Below are 19,200 nucleotides of genomic sequence, written 5' to 3' on the forward strand. Positions count from 1 at the left end.
TGGTCATGACGTGACTTGTAGTGACCGACTGAAAGGGAACAGTCAATTTTAACCTTCAATATTATAATGTAGAACCAACTGACTCTCATGTATATTTTACAGCATTAGTTAAGAAAATTATTATTAGAAAATGTCTCAGGTTACTTATGTAACCATGGTTCCCTGAGTAGGGAACGAGACACTGCAAGAAGAGAATGATGTGTGCTCCCGGCGCCTATTTATACTATAGTCGCACCGGTAGTGACGTCATGGCTGTCGCCGGCCAACGAGTTGGTGTTTTTTCAATGTATGCTTCAGACACGGGTCACGACGAGGCATTCCCCATAGCGACCCCTAGAGGACGCAGTTCGAAGTTCCCATGAAGGGAAATCTGGCATGTACTGTACCTGATATGTATCAAAAATAATTTATATTGAATCGAATCAAATTTAATTGGTAATCGAATCAAATCGAATTGTGAAATTTGTGTCAAAACCCAGCCCTAATTTTCATTTATATAGCATGTAATAAAAGTGTCTGCATTGCATTCAGTTCACACTGAATATTCTTTTAAAGCATATTTTTTCTATAATAAGTAATTTTTTTAAGTATGCATAAGTGTACTTCTTTCACAAGAGTTAAAATAATGCTTCCCTACAGCTTCATATTGCAGGTAAAACAGAAAAAAAAAACACTGACACTGCAAGACTTACAACACGCATATAAAAAAAAAAAAACATAATACATGTGTGTGTTTATACTCTGTATTTAAAATAGTTTTAATTTTCCTAATGCTTTTGCACTTTTACATTTAAACGGAATAAATAAAGGGACAAACATGATAAATTAACTGCAAAATCAAATTACCAGAAAAATAAACAAACAACAGTAGTGTGAAATGTTTATAAGATCAGAAGGTCGGCTTTTTAAAATCATGGAGACCCCAATTTAGATCCCAGATTAATCTTTTTTTTTAGTTGCAGCTGGATGTATTTGGTTGCATTTATTGCATAATTTGTGGCTAAAATGGGCCAACCTGAACATGGCAGAGTTTTTCATTTTCTACAAATGATATGTCTGTATATTTATGTTTTATATAGGTGAGACAGTTGTGATTTTGTGAATCGTGTTTTGTTTGGTCAGCGTCTGTCCTACAGTGCAGAGGAACCGTTAGCAGATGCTGCTAAGCTGTACTGGCATTTCTTTCGGACTGAGCAGTCGGGCACAGCAGGCATCATCATCACACTCTTCTTGTACGGTGTCCACTGCATCCTCTCCTTCACCTTCCTTTATGTTTACTTCCTCAGGTACAGAATCTTAAAAACAATCTAACAAACACAAAATCAGAACTGTAATTTGTAACATGCCTTTATGCCACTGCAAATCATTTTACATTTTGCTTAATTTCGAGCACCCACTTTTGCAGCAGCCTTTGGTTCTGGAACTATTTTTCTCAATCATTTACACCAAATGCATTTTTAGAAAATTTTTCAAGAACTTTAAATCTTGAACTAAGTCAAAGTTTTAATCAGAGTCTTGAACTGAACACAACTAGCTCTGAATCTCACTGCAGATTTGTGCAGTACTTGTAGTAGTGGAAATTAAACACTTCATTTCAACACTTCATTAAACACTAAATCATTTCTAGATACATTTTGGTTTGGGAATATAATTATCTCTAGGAGTGTCATCCTGGATGAGCTCCAAATTTAATCAAACTGCAGCCAGATACAGCAAGCAGGCCAAGACACATACATTGATAATGCAGTGTAAGTGCTTTAAAGGGGTCATATGATGTTGCTAAAAATAACATTATTTTGTGTAATGAAATATGTTTATGCGGTTTAAGGTTAAAAAAACACATTCTTTTCCACATACTGTACATTATTGTTTCTCCTCTATGCCCCGCCTTTCTGAAATGCGTAAATTTTTACAAAGCTCATCGATTTGAAAAGTGAGGTGTGCTCTGATTGGCCAGCTATCCAGTGCGTTGTGATTGGCCGAATACCTCAAGCGTGAGACGGAAATGTTACGCCCCTCACTTGTAACACTCCAAAGAGAAAGGAAAAATTGAATCCTTTCCTCTGAACAGACCTAATTCAGGGCATTTATTTTATAGGGGAACTCACCTGACGTTGATGAGGCGTTCTTCATTTGCCAGTTTTAATTGTACAAGAGGGAGAGAGAAAACAGAAGGCTGCTTGCAGGGCAGCCAAGCATGTCAGCAGAGGGATATATTAACATATATACCACACATTTATATTTAACAAAAAGCAACACGCATTGTGTCATAATGGCTTGACATTTAGTTAACAGCAGTGTTTGTAGTTTGTATATGGTAGGGGAAAGATGCTGATGTTGAGAGAAAATATGTAAATAATAAATAGATAAAAAAGAGGGATGGAAGATGAGAGGATGAAATTATTTTGGCACAAGATTTTAGTTTTTTTCTGCATCCAAGCAATAAATGATGTCTATCTTCAGAAATGGAATTTCACAATAAGAACCAAAATGCAGTTTTCTCTTTGCCGTTATTTTTCCTGTCAACTTGAGAGTTTGTGTGTGACCTTCCTGGTGGAAGTGTCAAAAGTGTCACAACACTGCAGTCCACACGATCCAGAGTCTGAGATTATGGCAGTGTATTTTTGGACAGGGAACCCCTGAGGGACATCCAGCCAATGAAGTCCTGTCCACCAGCACATAAGCATCATAAACAGGCCCTATCAAGAGCTTTCTGCTCATTACCGTCATCTGACAGCCAAGTGTTGATGTAATGCAATTTGATTTAATACTCTCATGAAATTAAAGAATAAATAATCAGAGAAATGACATGAAGATGAGCTGAAATCACCACAGGGTTTGTTAATATGCATGACAAACGTAATGAACATTGGGGTTTATGATTATATTACCAGGAACCAAATTGTGATGTGTTTTGAAATAATGTCCACTAAGGATCATGCACAATGAAGGATTGGGATTTTTTCTTCTTTGTTCAAATTGCTGTTACTGGGCAAGAGAATGATGCACAAAATCATATTAACCAAAAATGGAAAACCTTTTAAGGTTAAATTTGGACCAAGAAGTCAAGAAATGCATGTGTCAGATATAGTTATGGAATCGACTGTTTATGGATTTCTTTTCATGTACCATCCCTGTTTTGAACATTTAGGTCTTTAATCACACAGACTGTAGCTTTAAGGACTGGAATTAAAACAAAGGACCCAAAACTGTAACAACCTGATTTTTCATTAATCAGTGTAGAATGGTCTCAGAGAAAGAGCTTTCATCTTATTTCTCAATGGCTGGACGACATTAGGTGTCAGCCGTAGAGGCGGGTGATGTCTCATGCCAGTGTACGGCTCTAGGATGGCAGGGTTGGCGCGTGTAACGTGGGTTAAAGCTGAAGGGTGGCTGTGCTGTGTGAATGTAGGCCAGCAGTCTGATTGCGTGTAGGCTTGTGCGTTTTTATGGGTTATCTGCTTCTATTCAATGTGTGGAGAGAAGCACTGACACAGTGCCTGACCTATTTCTAAAATAACGCCTGAGGCTACACGTATAGATAGAATGAACTGTTATCCATTTTTAATTACATTTTAGCAAGCCCTGATTCACTCCCTGCAAAGCAGGAAAAAGCATGTTTTGCATTTTTTTTCATTCCGTTTGTCAGAAAATATATAAACACAATCAGACATTTGATGTGAGACCACAGGTGAACTTGTTATTTTGAAATAAGAGGTGAATAGTGGCACAACTAAAGTGTCTGTTTTAAAGCAGTGAACAGTGAATGAACGGTTCTCCTCTTCAACATCTGGTCAGTTGAGAGGCTTTCAAGCTGACAGTCTCATTGGTCAAGAGGCAGATTGATACAATAATGTGCTACATGTAGTTCTCCTGGTTCTTTGTTTGATTCCTGATCCTTAAATTTCTTTGTGTTGAAATTTTGTCAGGAATATTTTGTTACAGACAATTTCAAATGGTTAATGGCAGGATTGTTCAGTCCTGTTTCCATCTTCAGAGTTCGGTATCTAAAACACTTGAGATTTTTAATGAACCCCAAAACCTTATTATCTTGTTCTGTGCTTTAAAGCAGGGTTGGAACTGAACCCTGGTCTACAGGAGCCGGGCTGAGTACCAATGGTTTATGGGATGTCTTGGTTTCTCATTCATAGCTTTATATAAAATATAGCTAGAAAAAACAACTGACAAACCCAAATTCTCTGGACATTATTGGACTGCTTGTACACCTTGTCATTTAGATTTATTTGGATGTCTTAAGTTATAATAGAAATGTACACATGAAATGTACTTATAACTGTTATTGCTGCATGAGCAGGCTTTTCTGATAATGGTCCAGTGCCATAAAGATCAAATTGACTACACACAATCACCCTCATACAAATTCTAAGAAATGTGTCTTAGGATGTGCCTCCTTCTGGGTTGTTTGACGCAGTGTTAACATCTTGGGCCCAGGCTCACATTATGAGCAGGGCTGCAGAGTTCTGCTGAAAGCATATGATGAGGTGCACCTGAAGCTATGTCCAGACAGCACATCTGGAAATGTTTGATGAATAGCAATGGACATTTCTCACTTTAATTTACTTAGGGTCCAGATTTGGGCCTAGAGTGGCAATGGAGCATTCACAGTGGAGGTTTAGGACATCCTTCCATACTCATAAAGACTACAAAAGAGCACGCAAGCTACCACGACCCTTGGAGTCTATCTGGTTGAGGCCATCAAACTGACCTTTTTTTCTGCAAGGCAATGAACATGCTTATAGAGTGGTGATAGAGTTTACTGGAAGAGCATTTCAGGGAATGACAAGGTTGGAGACATCTCTGGTTCTGAAACTGAGGAGAAGCGTCATCATCATGGGCCTCCTATGACCATCCCAGATTCACATTGTTAGCAAATGAAGAACTTCCAGTTATTATTACACCAAGGATATTAAGGCATGACACACCAAGCCGACCTCCATTCAAATCGGATTTTTGGCCGATTGAACATGTTGAATCACAGTGAGGAAGCCAGTGAGAGAGATCACTCTCAGCCTGTATGACTATCTCAGTCTTCTATGAAAGAGATGGTATAATATAATGAATATAATGTTATAATGTTCAATAAATATAATGTTAATAATACATACAAACATACTAAAAGTCTGATTGCTAATGCAAGTGCAAATGGTGTTCTAAATTTCCTCAGCCTGGAATTAGTGTAAACATGAACTATTTGCATCCTCATCAGTATTGCCAACTTTAACTTTGCAGTTTAATGCAATATTTATAAACTTTTCTGGCACCTTTAGCAACCCCCCATTTTTTAGTTTCTGAGACTTGTCGGTACAGCCCCACAAGCCCAAGGTCGGTTCAGTGAGTGGCTGAGAGGAACAATGCATTCAGTTAACAAACTCAAAAAAATATAAAGTGCTGACAGCAGGCAGAATGTAAATACAATGTAACAATGACATGAAAGTGCTGATTAGCGTTTGACACCATTTAGTGTCATTTATTAAAGGGGTGGTTGATTGCGATTTCACTTTTTTAATATTAGTTAGTGTGTAATGTTGCTGTTTGAGCATAAACAATATTTGAAATAAAGTTCAATGCAAACGGAGATATCGACTTTTAAAATGATGGCAGTTTAATGCCTACAAAAACGGCTGGTAGGGACTACAACAAGTTACTTCCCGGGTTCGTGACGTAACAAACCCAGATAAACCCCGCCCTCGGGAAAAGGCAGCAAAGGGGGTGAGGCCGTGCTGCGCTGCTTTAGAGAAGAGGAAGAGAAAACTAGAGGTGCATGTAAAAATCTATTCATATATGAATCGCGATTCTGTCTTCTAACGATTCTAATGGATTCACAAGTTTCAAAAATCAGTGTTCTAAAACAGTGTTTCCCAACCGGGGTGCCGTCTGTCGAGGGCAGGGGTGCCGTGTAAACAATCATTTTTTTATATTTTTAAATTGCTAAAATGTTCAAAAAGCATCTATTATATAATATCCATTTCTGATGTCGCCAATAATTAGAGATGCACCGAAATTTCGGCTGCCGAAAATTAGTTCACCGCTCAGGTTTCACTTTCACGTGGTGTGACGCTCTGCGTATTGGCCTACCATTAAAAGCCGTGCTTGCACAGGTTATGCAAGATCCTCTTCAATAATATTCCTCTGCTTCTCAATCAGGGCTCAAAACTGATAAGCAATATTAACGATGCCGTTGTTTATAATACAACCAGAGCACATGCCGCTGAGGTGAGGGGCGGGACGTTTAGACGTGCACTAGAGGCGGTTTAGCCAATCACAACACACTGGGCTAGCTAACCAATCAGAGCCCATCGCCTATTTCTGAGGGCGGGGCTTCATAAAAGCAGGAAATGATCAGCGTATTTCTTAGAGAAAGGACAGAGCGGTGTGGAATAAAAGTCAATTATGTGAAAAATAATGCGTTCTTTTAAAATGAAGCATTAACACATGTTAGACTGCACCCCATAAACACAATCAAGCCTAGAAAAAAAAACAGTGAACCACCCCTTTAACATTTTATGCAGGCTTTAGCTCCATTGAAAGTAGTTGGCAAGTAGTTGGACTATTTTCAGAAGACCTGTTGACCTTCCACTGGTGCCCAGGTCCCCTTGAAACATACCAGGGCTGCCACCAACACAATGATCACCTGACCCCTCTACTATGGACCAACTGCCCCATTACATAGCCTGACTTTGACTTTGAAAAACTAATCAAGGTGGGGGAAAAAATCTGCTTTCAAGCTTGTCTTAGGCCCCGTACACAAGGAGACACATTTAGCTGTATACATAACAATTTTGTATCGTATCAGCGTTTCGCCCAGACGGATCCCGCATTTTGGGAGCCTGAAACTGCTATTTTGTGAAACCGGGTCCCAGAGTGGATAAATCTGAAAACTACACCTTTATGTTTACATAACAGCAACAACAACAACAATGGCGGACTACGTGCTTGTGTTCGTGCTGCAGAAGCTTCTGAGCTTATTAGCTTTACTAAATTTACTAGCTTTTCTTGTTGTTGTGTTGGGTTTCTATACAGCGTGCAATGTTTATGCGCATGCTCCAAGTCTTCTTCTCCATTTGTGGTGTATCTCTGTGGCAGAATTACAGCGCCACATAATGGTCTGGAAAGTATACTACATCGTTTTGAGCCGGTTTCAGTGGTTTCATGTGTACGCAGATATTTCTTGAGACAACGCCATGCTTATGGAAGAACGAGGAGAAAAAAAAAAGATAGGATAGGAAAAGCTCTGGCTTTGTGTGCATGAGCCCTTAGTCATCTTAAGCCAATTATTGATTTATATCTTTATTTCAAAAATACTAAAGTTCATCATGATTCTACATTGTTTATTATAAATCCCTGACATACAGTAAGACATGTACTAAGTATATAATAGAATATGTGTACTCTGGCAATATTTTTTCACTTTGATCATAAATGAATGGGTTATAGTCATTCATGCATACTTAGGTCATGTGTACATGCCATAGCAAAGCAATCATCACACGCTTTTTTTCCCCTTGGTAGAATGATGGATTGTTACATTTCACAAAGCCATACTGCTTTTCATCCTTTAAACTTTGCATGGTAGATTTTTCATTTTCTGGAGTGCTCATTACCCTTTTGAGCGCGAAGAATCTCTTTTCTGCAGTGGAGGGTCAAGACATTTTGAAGAGAAGCCAAGCTTTGTGTTTTCACGGCTGTTGATTCATGCACTTTCTATGAGTGATGTCTGAGGAGGTGCCACCTTAAGACTCAATATCAATAACCACGCTGTAGTGGTCATATGACTCACAACTTCCTCACCAGACAGAGATTCAGATACTTCTATAAGCTCAGGTTCTTTGAAGAACATTAGGATCTAGGTATGATCTGAAGAGACAGCCTTCCCACAAAAACACAAGCAAACAAGCCTCCTACACTGCCTTATGATTTTAGAATCCAACATTCAATGCACCTTCTCTGTGATGAGTGAGAGAGGAGGCTTATTTGATATGCTTCAGAAGCTTAAGACCCACTAGAGGTCCAAGATGTCTGTTCATTACAGCTTTTACTTGAGTAGAATGTAGGGGAGAAGAAAAGACCAGAATTAGTTAACAAAGGTGTCAAACCTAGACTAGAGTCGCTTCTGTTTTGCCGGTTGACATTGATGGGTCAGGCCTGCTTTTCTGCCGAGCTGAAGCTCATCAGAATTTCACTGTGTTGGAAAGGTCAGATGAGCTGTTCGTCAGACGTTAACAGCCTTGACAGCAAAATGACCAGGATGTGACAAGGTGGCATAAAACCCATTTGAACTCTGAACTTCTCTCTAGCAACTTTGTGACAAACCAAGAAATAATTTACTGATCATCAGGTCATCTTTACATGCCCTCCATGCCATTGAAACCCTTTAATAATTGCTAAATTCTAATATTATGTGAGAAACAGATGATGTGTTAATATTATTTGGGGGTGTTAATATTATTTGGGGTCTCTCAAATATAATTCATAATTGTGTTTTTTTTTTTTTTAAATGTCACCTTTAGGAGCAGAAGACCAAGATTAACATCACCAACACCGAATGCCACTGGTTCCTTCATGTTACATGACCAATTAGGATTTAATACATAGTGTATTTTTTTCTTTTTTTTTTCTTTTTTTTGGAGCTTGGTGCTATAAATTCATAATTCTGCCAAACATTTCTTAACCTTCTACTTCTTTTAACAGACTTCACAATGATGGGAGACTATTAGATATCTACCAGCGGCTCCACAGCACTGAGGGAGCATTCTTTGTTCCACATGACATGGAGGTTTCCAACCAGGAGCTCAATTATATTGTAAAGAAGGCAGAGCAATGGAGAGGCTTCAATGGAGAGAGACACAAGGTAAGTGTGAGGAAGTTCTTACCTTTTTATAGTGGTAGCAACCAGCACTGAACACTGGTCGAGAGATCTTTTTGCATCAAGGCGATCTAGCTGCCATGGGCTGCATTGCCACACAACGTTTGAATGTTGCAACGCTCTACTCAAGTCTTAGGTGCTTAATTGGATTAATGGTTGTTTTAAAGGAGATGGGCAAAATGGTAGTTGATACTAATCCATCAGATTGCCTCTGCAAAAGATTTCTGTCTCTCTGATGGCTCATAGATGCCCGCTAGCATTTGTGAGTAAGAAAGCCTTTGTGATGGTTTTCAGAAATGGACCGTCACATAGAACTGTTCACTGAGCTTTCTAATATGCATTATAATTAACATAAAATGGAATCAAAGGATATAACATTATTCTGTTTTCTTTAGTTACATTTATGAATGCCAAAAATTTGTCACAGAGGTTTTTAGCTAGTCTAATTAGTTGGGGCTAATTATCCAAAAAGGAATTTGGCTTGATTAATCCACGGAAATCAATTTCCAGCAATATTTCATTAAGAAAAAAGACTGCTCAATCAACAGTGGCACGCATGAGGACACACACTCAACACACACACACACACACACTGAGTTCACAACTTGGGTGGCAACTCCTCTTTTAGTGCTCTTGATGAAGAAATGGTATTGGTTGTCAAACAAGTCATTAAAAAGGAATTCTGCAATTCCTAGCTCAAATCGTAGACCTTTGCAAATCATGTTATTTTTGCAGCCCTTTGCAATGACCCCGTTTATGTTTTAGATTCAAAAAGTACTGCTACAGCTGTGGAAATATTAGTAATGAAGGTGCTACTAATTGGATGCAGTTGTTTAGATTGTAATTAAGAAAACAGCATCATTTAGCCTACACACTTGCAGAATCTTTTTCAGCTAGAGCGGTCTCCATCCCAGAACTGCAGTCATAACCTCCTCTCTCATATTGGCCCTAATTTGCCGTTATTGAACTGATAAAATGCTAACACATTAAACACATTTGCCAGCATGATGAAAATTTAGGGTTATTGCATTTCACAATTTTTACATTATTCAGGCTGACGATTTTTCATTTAAATAAGACGGGCTAGGCCATTATTTCATAATTATTGTGGCAATTTCTCTATGCAAAAAGGGTCACTTTCCCAACTCAGCAAAGACATATCCCTATTAAACTAATTTGCCTACATGCAAATTTTTGTCATTTTTCCCTCATTAACTATTTATCAACACAGTAGAAAAAATATATGTTGGAGGGGAGGGAGCAGCCAGACAGTGCTGAAACTAATATTTTGCAACTCTAATGATTTTTTGCATCCTTAATTAGATAGAATATGCTTGATATGATTAGGCCAGGATGTAGTAGTTTTCATTAAAAATAGATTTCAGAAACTGTATTCCAAATGTTCTCTCACAATTAAATAATGAATCCAGCACATTCCTTATTATGGACCCAATTAATATAGCTGAAAGAGGCATGATTTTAATAACAAGAGGCCACAAGGCCTTCATTAGCAGAGAATGGGGGTGGAGAGAGCATAGAAAACATTTACAGGTACAGACAGAGCCACAGGACACTTGGAAACTTGAAAAGTTTTAGCAGCCTGTATGAATGCCTGTGGCCAATACTGTACATGCGCTGACCATTGCGAATAAATATTACAGTGTTGCAGAAACTGACATACTTTGTCTTCACCTCAGCACATCAAATACCAACTAAATATTATCATTACAATACATATAATTTATCATTAAAAAAAGAAAAAAAACTGTTTGTTTTATGCATTGCGAGTATTTAATAGCATTTAAGACATCAAAAAGTGACAGCAGTGTCCTGCTATACTTTATCTAAAACTGCTAGCCTTTATTTTTATTTTATGAGCTCATAATAATTAAGATGGAATACTTATTTTTTTTTTTTCAGACCATATCATCATATTAATGGACGGCAAAAGAAAAAAAAATATTGTCACTAGCAGAAATAATTGGGTTTTACTCCGACTCTGACCTAAAATAAACATTCAAAATACATTTTTACCTAAATCAGTTTCCATGTAAGTTGTCATCTAGCCTATACAAGGTTATTAAAGCTAATAATTTGCTAATTTTAAGTAACTTGATTCCTGATATGAAGCACATTTTTCTTTATAGAGTAAAGAAGCCGTTCTGACACTAAAACAGTTATGGGTAATTCTTCATTAATGTAAGTTTCTTTTTCCGAGCACTACAACAATAAAACAATCCACAATAAATAATTTTGCACGTGGCCTGGTTTTATCGTTATCAAATTCTGTATGTTTCATGGGGCGATCATAAAAACTAATCAGATTTTTTACTCTTTAATTAACTTCACATTACAGCTTATTTCCTTCTAGGCCATGTGATCAGCATTATTACATTATTAACACATTGTCATACTAGCATTCAGCGGCCACTGAATAAAAATAAGCACTTGCATTTAACAAACACGTACAGTATAGTTGGCTACATCGTAGGTTGTGGGTCTTTTGCTGAGAAACATTTCTATGATGGTGATTACAACCACATAGGCTTTATGTTCTAACTGCACTCCTATAGTGTGTAGCCTATGTCTAGCGAAGGGGCCTTAAGTCAAAGTGTGTGGATAATGAGCTCATTAATTATGTATAGGCACTGCTGCAGATGGACCTCATTAATTGCGTGCCGTCACCTTCTTGATTACTGTACCTGGAAGGGAGGTGCTAATGTCTGCCGTGCTTAAGCAGGTAACGCAAACTGTTTTGTCACCGGCTGTGTGACAATGACAGAAGAGTCCGGCGTCGCCGTAATCTTCTCCGTTATTCACCAGAACGTTACGCTAATGGCTGCTGATAGCCCTGGAGATGTTTTCGCTACTGAATCGCATCGAGATTTGCGCTCTGTCGTGCTATTTGTCTCCACATGTCTCAGTAATGTCTTTCCACGGGCTGAATTTAAGGAACACCCTAGGTGCTTTGCAAAACAACTGACAGGGGGCCCAACCTGTCGCAGGAAGGAGAACACACGCATTGAAGATCTAATGAGGAGCAGACTGCCGCTCTCTTCCTGTGTGCCCCCCACCACTCATCTCTCTGTCTCTCCGTCTGTAATTATTAAGACGGAGTTACGTGGGACCTTTTCATGCTGTTGCTTTAGTCCAACTCTGTGACAGCAAATTCATCAAATAACTCACTGCAAACTTTCTCTCTGTACAGTTGCCTTTGCTCAGATGATTAAATATTGTCACCTATATGTAATATTTAAGAGTCGGAAAACAAATATCGCTTCACAATTAATATCTCCCTACCATTATGCTATAATGTCGAAATGTTTGCGGTCAGTACGAGTGATTTATTTGTAATTATGTATTTTACCAAAATGGAATTATGCTGCTTTGCATTAAAGGATTAAAATACATTTCCATTGTATTTAAATTGAACTGTTAAACTGGGAAATTATACTGTATTTTTGATAAAGCAGAAACAAATAAATGCAGCCTTGTTAAACGTAAGAGACTATTAAAAAAAAAAAAAACATATTACTGACCCCAAACTTTTAAACTTTAAATATATATTACAGTATTACAATTAAAAAGCACTGTATTACTAAATAACTGCAAATTTAATAAAATTAATTTACTAAAAAATTCAAACATTGATCTGCATTATAGTAAGCAGAATTTTGAGGATTATTTTGAGTGCTTCACTGTCACAATTCAAAATTCCTGATTTTCCTGGGAATCAAACCCAAGAATTTGGCATGAAAAGCTTTATTAAATTAGAGAATGAATCATTAGTTTTACTTCTTTTTTTTTTGTAGTCCCACATACAATTTATGGCTTTTCCCAAAATTATCAGCTTTAGTTCTCACCTACAAAAGCTGACTAGCGGCCCATGACTGGCAAGCTCCGGAGACACTGTCAGGCAACAATGGGCCTGAAAAAGCCCTGGAAAAAACACCCAAAACAGGAACATAAACACTGGAACGAAGAGGGAAGCTGCCCAGAATCTGCCCTGATATAGGAAGGGTCACAGGAAGGCACCTGCAGCCCTACCCCCTCCACTCCGCCGGCCTGTTTGCTTGCATTAGTTCTGAAAGCCGCTTCTTCAATTACAGGAGGTTATTAGTGGACAGTGCACAGAGGCTGCAGGGCCCCGGGCTACAGCGGCACAGCCACACAACAGAGCTCAATATGACATGACTGCAGAGGGGACACGCCTGCCATGCAGAAAAGGTCAACGGCTTTCGGTGGGCAGCAATGTGTGAAAGTGTTGCAGTCGCACAATGGTTTGGGAAGAGAGAGACATTAGTCTGGATTTGCGTGGAAGCCCCTCAGATTGTCCTTGGCTAATTTATTGCTTTGGTGTGTTTATAAAGCTCGTATCTCATTCAACATCATCAGTTTGGTCGCTTTTTTATGGTCACGGTTAAGTCAGGATTCTACGATGGATGGGTAATCAGTAAATCAGAATCTTAGCAAGTGAGCAAGAGTTAGTTCACTCACACGCTCTGAAAACATGGCAGCACTATGATTGTTTTTATACAGAGCTTGTTTTCCACATACCAGGCTGGACGTTGGTTCTATCAGAGATGGACGTTTCTTTTAATTTTATCCGAACATATTGCACACGGTCAGCTGTCAAAACAATTGCAGCTGGGAGTTTGAAATTGAGTCCACATGTTTACTCATATAGATCCTGTGTTCTCTCTCTCTCTCTCTCTCTCTCTCTCTCTCTCGCTCATAATGTAAAACAGAAGGAACAAATTGGATGGTCAGTAAGTCAGTGAACATTGTTTAAAGATGCAGCAAAACAGGGATTTGTGAGAATATCAGGTTTTTAATATCATTGTTTTCCCGTCTGTGACCAAAAAATATGAAATTGTTTTTAGGCAACAACTTCAACTGATTGTATCTCCCATGCAACAGAGCCTGAAAACAGAGTATTGATAAAGCAACAGTCAATTAGAATTAGGCACATATATGGGATAATGCATGGCTAGTTGTGCATTAAACAATTTTAATGCACGACGTGGAGGCCAATAACCCCCCGACGTGATGGGTGCCAGAACAAGGTGGAATCAATACAGAAGAACCATTATTTTATTTTATTTTATTTTATTAGTTTTTTTTATATATTTTTTTTTTTATACTGACACTTTGGTTACTTATGCTCTTTTAAAATTATTGTTGCGCCAAGAAGAGCACAATTGCAGCTTGGATTCAGAAACAAGAAAGAGCTGATTCTTATTCAGATCAGTTCAGTACTTTTTATATGAAACAGTAACATCAAATATATGTTTTTATATATGTCTATATAGTTTATTATTAATTTACATTTCAATTTAGTTTTATTTATTTTAGCAACTACTTTAGTTATAACTTGGAAAGTAGCTTAAATAAACATTTATTTATTTATTTATTTATTTATTTATTTATTTAATGGTTTTAATTTTAGTTTCAGTTAGCTATAATAACCCTTCCTTGAATACTGTACAGACTAATTGTTCATTTAAATTATTATTCATAATGAATTAACTTTACAATTATTTAATTAACTTAAGTATATTTTACCGTATTGCTGTTTCCACTAGTTTAACAGGGTCTGCTTTGTGTTGTGTCTAAAAACACCCCGTAGCTATTATAAAATCACTGTAATGCACAGTCCTGAGTGCTTATTGCTTTAACAAAGTGTTCAAGGAGTCTCTTACGAAACAAGGTGAAGGAGTCACATTTTTACATTTGTGAGGAGAATATTCAACACACTCGTACAATTCGTAACTATTTTAAGTTTTAGCGAATTGGTCACTAATTCTCATTTGTATGTTTTTATCTACTTACACCCCACTTATGCTTAGGGTTAGAAGCAGGGTTAGGGGTGGGCCTCAATGCTGACAATTATTTGAAACATCGCACTTTTCTGTACGAGTCATGTTGAACAAATGCATACAAAACTGCCAGCTGTCAGGGTATTTTGTGGTAGTCAACAAGGACAACGAAGAATCACTATAGAAACAGTTTTTAATGAGTGAACCAAAATATGCAGGAGAATAACAAGAGTATTAAAAACTGACAAAGAGTCAAAACACAGAGCTATATATTCAGGAAACAAACGAAAGTAAATAGATTAGACACAGGTGAAACTAATTAGCAACTAGCAACTAACAAGGGGAAATCAAGAACTAAACTGAAATGAAACATAGGAAACAGAATGGGAGGAATGAAATAGCAGCTAAACTAAACATCACCATTACACCACCTTGTAAAATAGTTATTTTCTCATGAGATCTTCTGTTCTGTTTAAGATCCGATCTGTAAATTGAAACCCAAATTAATCACTCTGATCGGTCTGAGTTTTTAGCGAGTATCTTTGCTGATGCTCAAATAAATCTATGAGCAGATTGGTGTATGCAAAACCTTTTTTTAATATGAATGTAAATATCCCTGATTCTCTCCCCTCCAAACAAACCTCGAAAAAGTTTCACTTCCAGGCATTAGTGCTTCATGCAAGTCGCTGTTTCCTTTCCGGAGTTGTTTATGGATTAAATTGGCTTTTTAAGCATTTATAAAAGCAGATTAGTAACAGTGAATTATGCAGATGCATGAAGCAGATTATCCTGAGCTCAGATACTATCTCCTCTTTATCTGTCTCTGCTTGGAGTCTGAAGTTAAATATTCATGCCTGTTTAGTTTATAAATCTCTCTACCAGCCCAGTTTCAGTCAAGCACACATCACAGTAGATTGGCGTTACATTAGCATTGGTTCATTGAGGTAAATTAGTTGTGCTGTCAGAAGAGCGCTCACTCTGTCCACTGCTAACAAGCAATAAATAAACAATACAAATGATCTTGAGATGACTCATTTTGTCCGTTCTGATGTTCAGCAGTTGTTTGTCAAGACTGTGGGAGCAGTAGGGCAGATATAAAACCATTCCACAGCCAAATCATGCTCGAGCACTGCAGATTCATGTTGCCCTAATTACAAACAACATGCTCCACCATGCGTGCGGTAATAATGCACATCTATGAACATGCAGCCAGAGAAACCCATTCAGAGAAATCACAAGGAATCAATATAATAGTTCTGCATAGAGAGAAGCATTCAGGTTTTGGAAGTATTCCCATGGGGTGATTTGGACTGATTCAATACTACAATAACTTATAGACCTACTGATTCTGACTTTTTTTTTTTCTAAGAATTCCAAGTTTTTGACTCACAATTCTGACTTTATAACTCAGATTTGTAAGACATTAACTCTTGACTTGTGAGATATAAACTCTGAATTGTGACATGAAAACTTCAAAATTGTGAGGGGGGAAAATTCAGAATTCTGAGTTTATATCAGGTAATTCTGACATTTCATCTGGTGATTTTGAGGAAAAAAGTCATAAATGTGAGATAAAAATGTGCAATTAAATTGTTTTTAATCCTGTGGCAGAAATGGACTTCCATAATTAATCGATGGTATATGCTGTTTTTGAAGCTCATCTTCATGTATCTTTATTCTATCATCTATCTATCTATCTCTCTCTCTCTCTCTCTCTCTATATATATATATATATATATATATACATATATATGGTATATACTGTATATACTCTGTACATATAAATGTGAATTGCACACACACACACACACACACACACATATACAGTATACATATAATGTATGTATGTCTGTTTCTACATGGCAGCTGTTTACCAAGGTATCATTTCGTAAGATTAGTTAGCACATGTTGCAAAACTAAAAATTTGATAGTTTAGCAACAAACATGAGACAGAACACACAAATTGAGTAAATAGTTAATTGTTTCATTCGATGTAACTAGTATATTACAATTTTAGCAATGTTGTACTATTTCAGTAATGAATTAGTAGTAGTAGTTGTTGTAGTTTTAATAATTGTGGTATTTTTCACTGAGCTCATTACAGTGCATTCTGGGATTGCTTTCTCTCCAAAGGATACATGCACTTTGTAAAATCTGGGCCAAAGTTAGTATTTTATAAAATATTAGAACATAGCATATTGGTGCCTACCACTCCAGGCTTCACATCTGTGTGTACCTAATATAACTAAAAATCCCGAATAAGTGGGCAGCTCACTAGTTTGCGTAAAAGAGCTATACAGCTCAACATCCACTTTTCTGTTTTTGTAGAACAGCTTAACCCAGTATATCAGTATCATGGCCCCTGGATGCCCTCACTGGCCCCACATTCACCCTACTGTTTAAACCCCAGCTGCAGCTCCGCTTTACTCTCTCCCATGATCTTCTGCTGTAATCTGCCCATCACATCATACTGTACCAGGCCTGCCATGTGCAACTGCCACATAAATAACCCAGGCTGTCCGCCACACACACACACACACACACACACACACACACACGCACAGGCTCATTCAAATGCACCTGTCAACTTGATGAAGCACTCGCCCGCAGGGAAGCATTGTTTACATTTTCACTCCACTCTTCGCAAAAGTGAAATTCTAATTATTTTCCCACTGTAAATTAAAGCCAAGTGGGACAGAACTGAGAAGCTGCAGATTCCAGCGGTGGAGCGGCACTATATATAAACCGCTCTTAGGGAGAAGGGTGGGTAGATCGCGAGACGAAGGTCAGTGGTGTTTTGTCTTGAAAATACGAGAAGAAAACAGCAGAGGTACTTGTGGTGGGGAAAGCTAAAAATCTGTGCTGGGGAAGTTACTTTGAACCTGTGCTGTGAGTTTGCCAAGATACAAGCTAGTTATAATTTAAAGAAATTCACTGTGTTTGTAATGAGAGCAGTATTTATAAAGCCCCAAAACAGTGAGGTTCTCAATTAGAGTGACAGCTTAAAAAATTGAACAAAATAAGTTATATAAAATACTGCTAAAGAATAATTTACATTTATGCATTTACGTTTTTAGTTTTTATTTGAAGCAACTTTTAAAAGAGAAGGAAACAAAGCAATTTGTTAAAGAGCTAACAATATTTGTAATAAACAATGCCAGGTTTATTAGACAACTAGATTAGGAAGCAAACTAGGGAAGAGGAGAAATGTAGATAATTTCAGAATGTGTTGTTTGTTGTTAGTTACTCCCTCAACAGATGCTTTTACTGTGTGTGACCATTAAAGCTAGATCTGGAGATGATAAACAGATTGAAATATATATTAACATTGTATGTATTATGATATGCCTGTGCTGTATTATTTATCATCCCAATGCACTTAAACAAGAGGAGGAGAGAGATTGAAAACAAATTAGTCCCAAAGGCAAACCAACATACAAGAGCAAAACTAAACCTTACTGTCTAATGCTTCATCTTAAAGGAAGGAATAAAAATGGTACATGGCAACTTTGCATGCCATACAAATAGCACTTAAAATGTGACATGACTTGACTTGATGAATTTAGACATTAGCATATTGCTAAGCTAACAAAGGCATATTCTATTAAACTTCTAAAGTATACAGCACACCCTAATTTTGGGTAAAACAATACTATTTATTGATTGCATTTGGTGTTAAATGAATAATAATAAACAACACATTTTTTGTTCAGAGTCATGTTGCAATGCAGTTCACACACTAGGGTTTACACTGTCAAAGAACAATATAAAGTCATTGATTGAAGGTGGGTAAAAGGGGGTAAAGGGCTATGCTCAATCATGCTAAATAAATAAATAAATGCTCAAGATATCCATCTATCCATCAAATGCTCAGTCGGAACTCAAGAGTGTGCTGATGCAAATTTGGGCATTTATCAGGTCTGCAGAAATGAAAAAAATAAAATAAAATGCAATAATTTCTTAAAATGCCCAATTGCTCAAAAAATTAAAGAAAGATGTGGAAGACTGCAACATAGAGCATTCCCTTTGCATGCTTACATGTTTATAACCTGTGGGTTTTATTTGTTGCCTTTTATTTTATTCTTAGACGTTTTATTCACCCTTTAGATATGTACTTTTTACAGTATAATTAGCAGTTGCATTTTGTTTTACACAAGAACATTTGGGTCCGTTTGAAATCGCTGAATAAATTTGGCCCTTTTATGTCAGTATTTAAAAAGCTGCTCTCATCTGACTCTGACTTGGCACTGCAGTTATTATTCCATTAAACAGCAGCTTTCGTACATGCTGGCCAGCATATTAGGGTTGTCGTGAGGAGGCACCCGCACTTAAATAATGCACTTATCAAATTTCAGATATCCATTTTTACAAATATGGAGATGTGTAATCTCATTTGCTTGGGCACAGGCACAGGCTCATTTGGAGTGGAATGGAGCACCAGTCCGTATTTTCACTTCCTGGACCCCCGTCTGTCTGTCCGTTTGCCGTAACGCCTGC

The 19,200-nt window shown here is 37.4% G+C and overlaps 1 protein-coding gene across 1 annotated transcript in view; it reads left to right on the forward strand.

The window, feature by feature from the left end:
• ofcc1 (orofacial cleft 1 candidate 1) overlaps positions 1–19,200 on the forward strand; it is a 78,369-nt gene that overhangs the window by 42,119 nt on the left and 17,050 nt on the right. The window contains exons 11-12 of the mRNA XM_016555138.1: positions 1,123–1,286; positions 8,710–8,869. Coding sequence (XP_016410624.1) covers positions 1,123–1,286; positions 8,710–8,869 — 324 coding nt within the window. The remainder of the gene's footprint in view (positions 1–1,122; positions 1,287–8,709; positions 8,870–19,200) is intronic.

Source organism: Sinocyclocheilus rhinocerous, unplaced genomic scaffold (genome assembly GCF_001515625.1).
Source record: "Sinocyclocheilus rhinocerous isolate Xijiao unplaced genomic scaffold, SAMN03320098_v1.1 scaffold286, whole genome shotgun sequence".
Taxonomy (NCBI): domain Eukaryota; kingdom Metazoa; phylum Chordata; class Actinopteri; order Cypriniformes; family Cyprinidae; genus Sinocyclocheilus; species Sinocyclocheilus rhinocerous.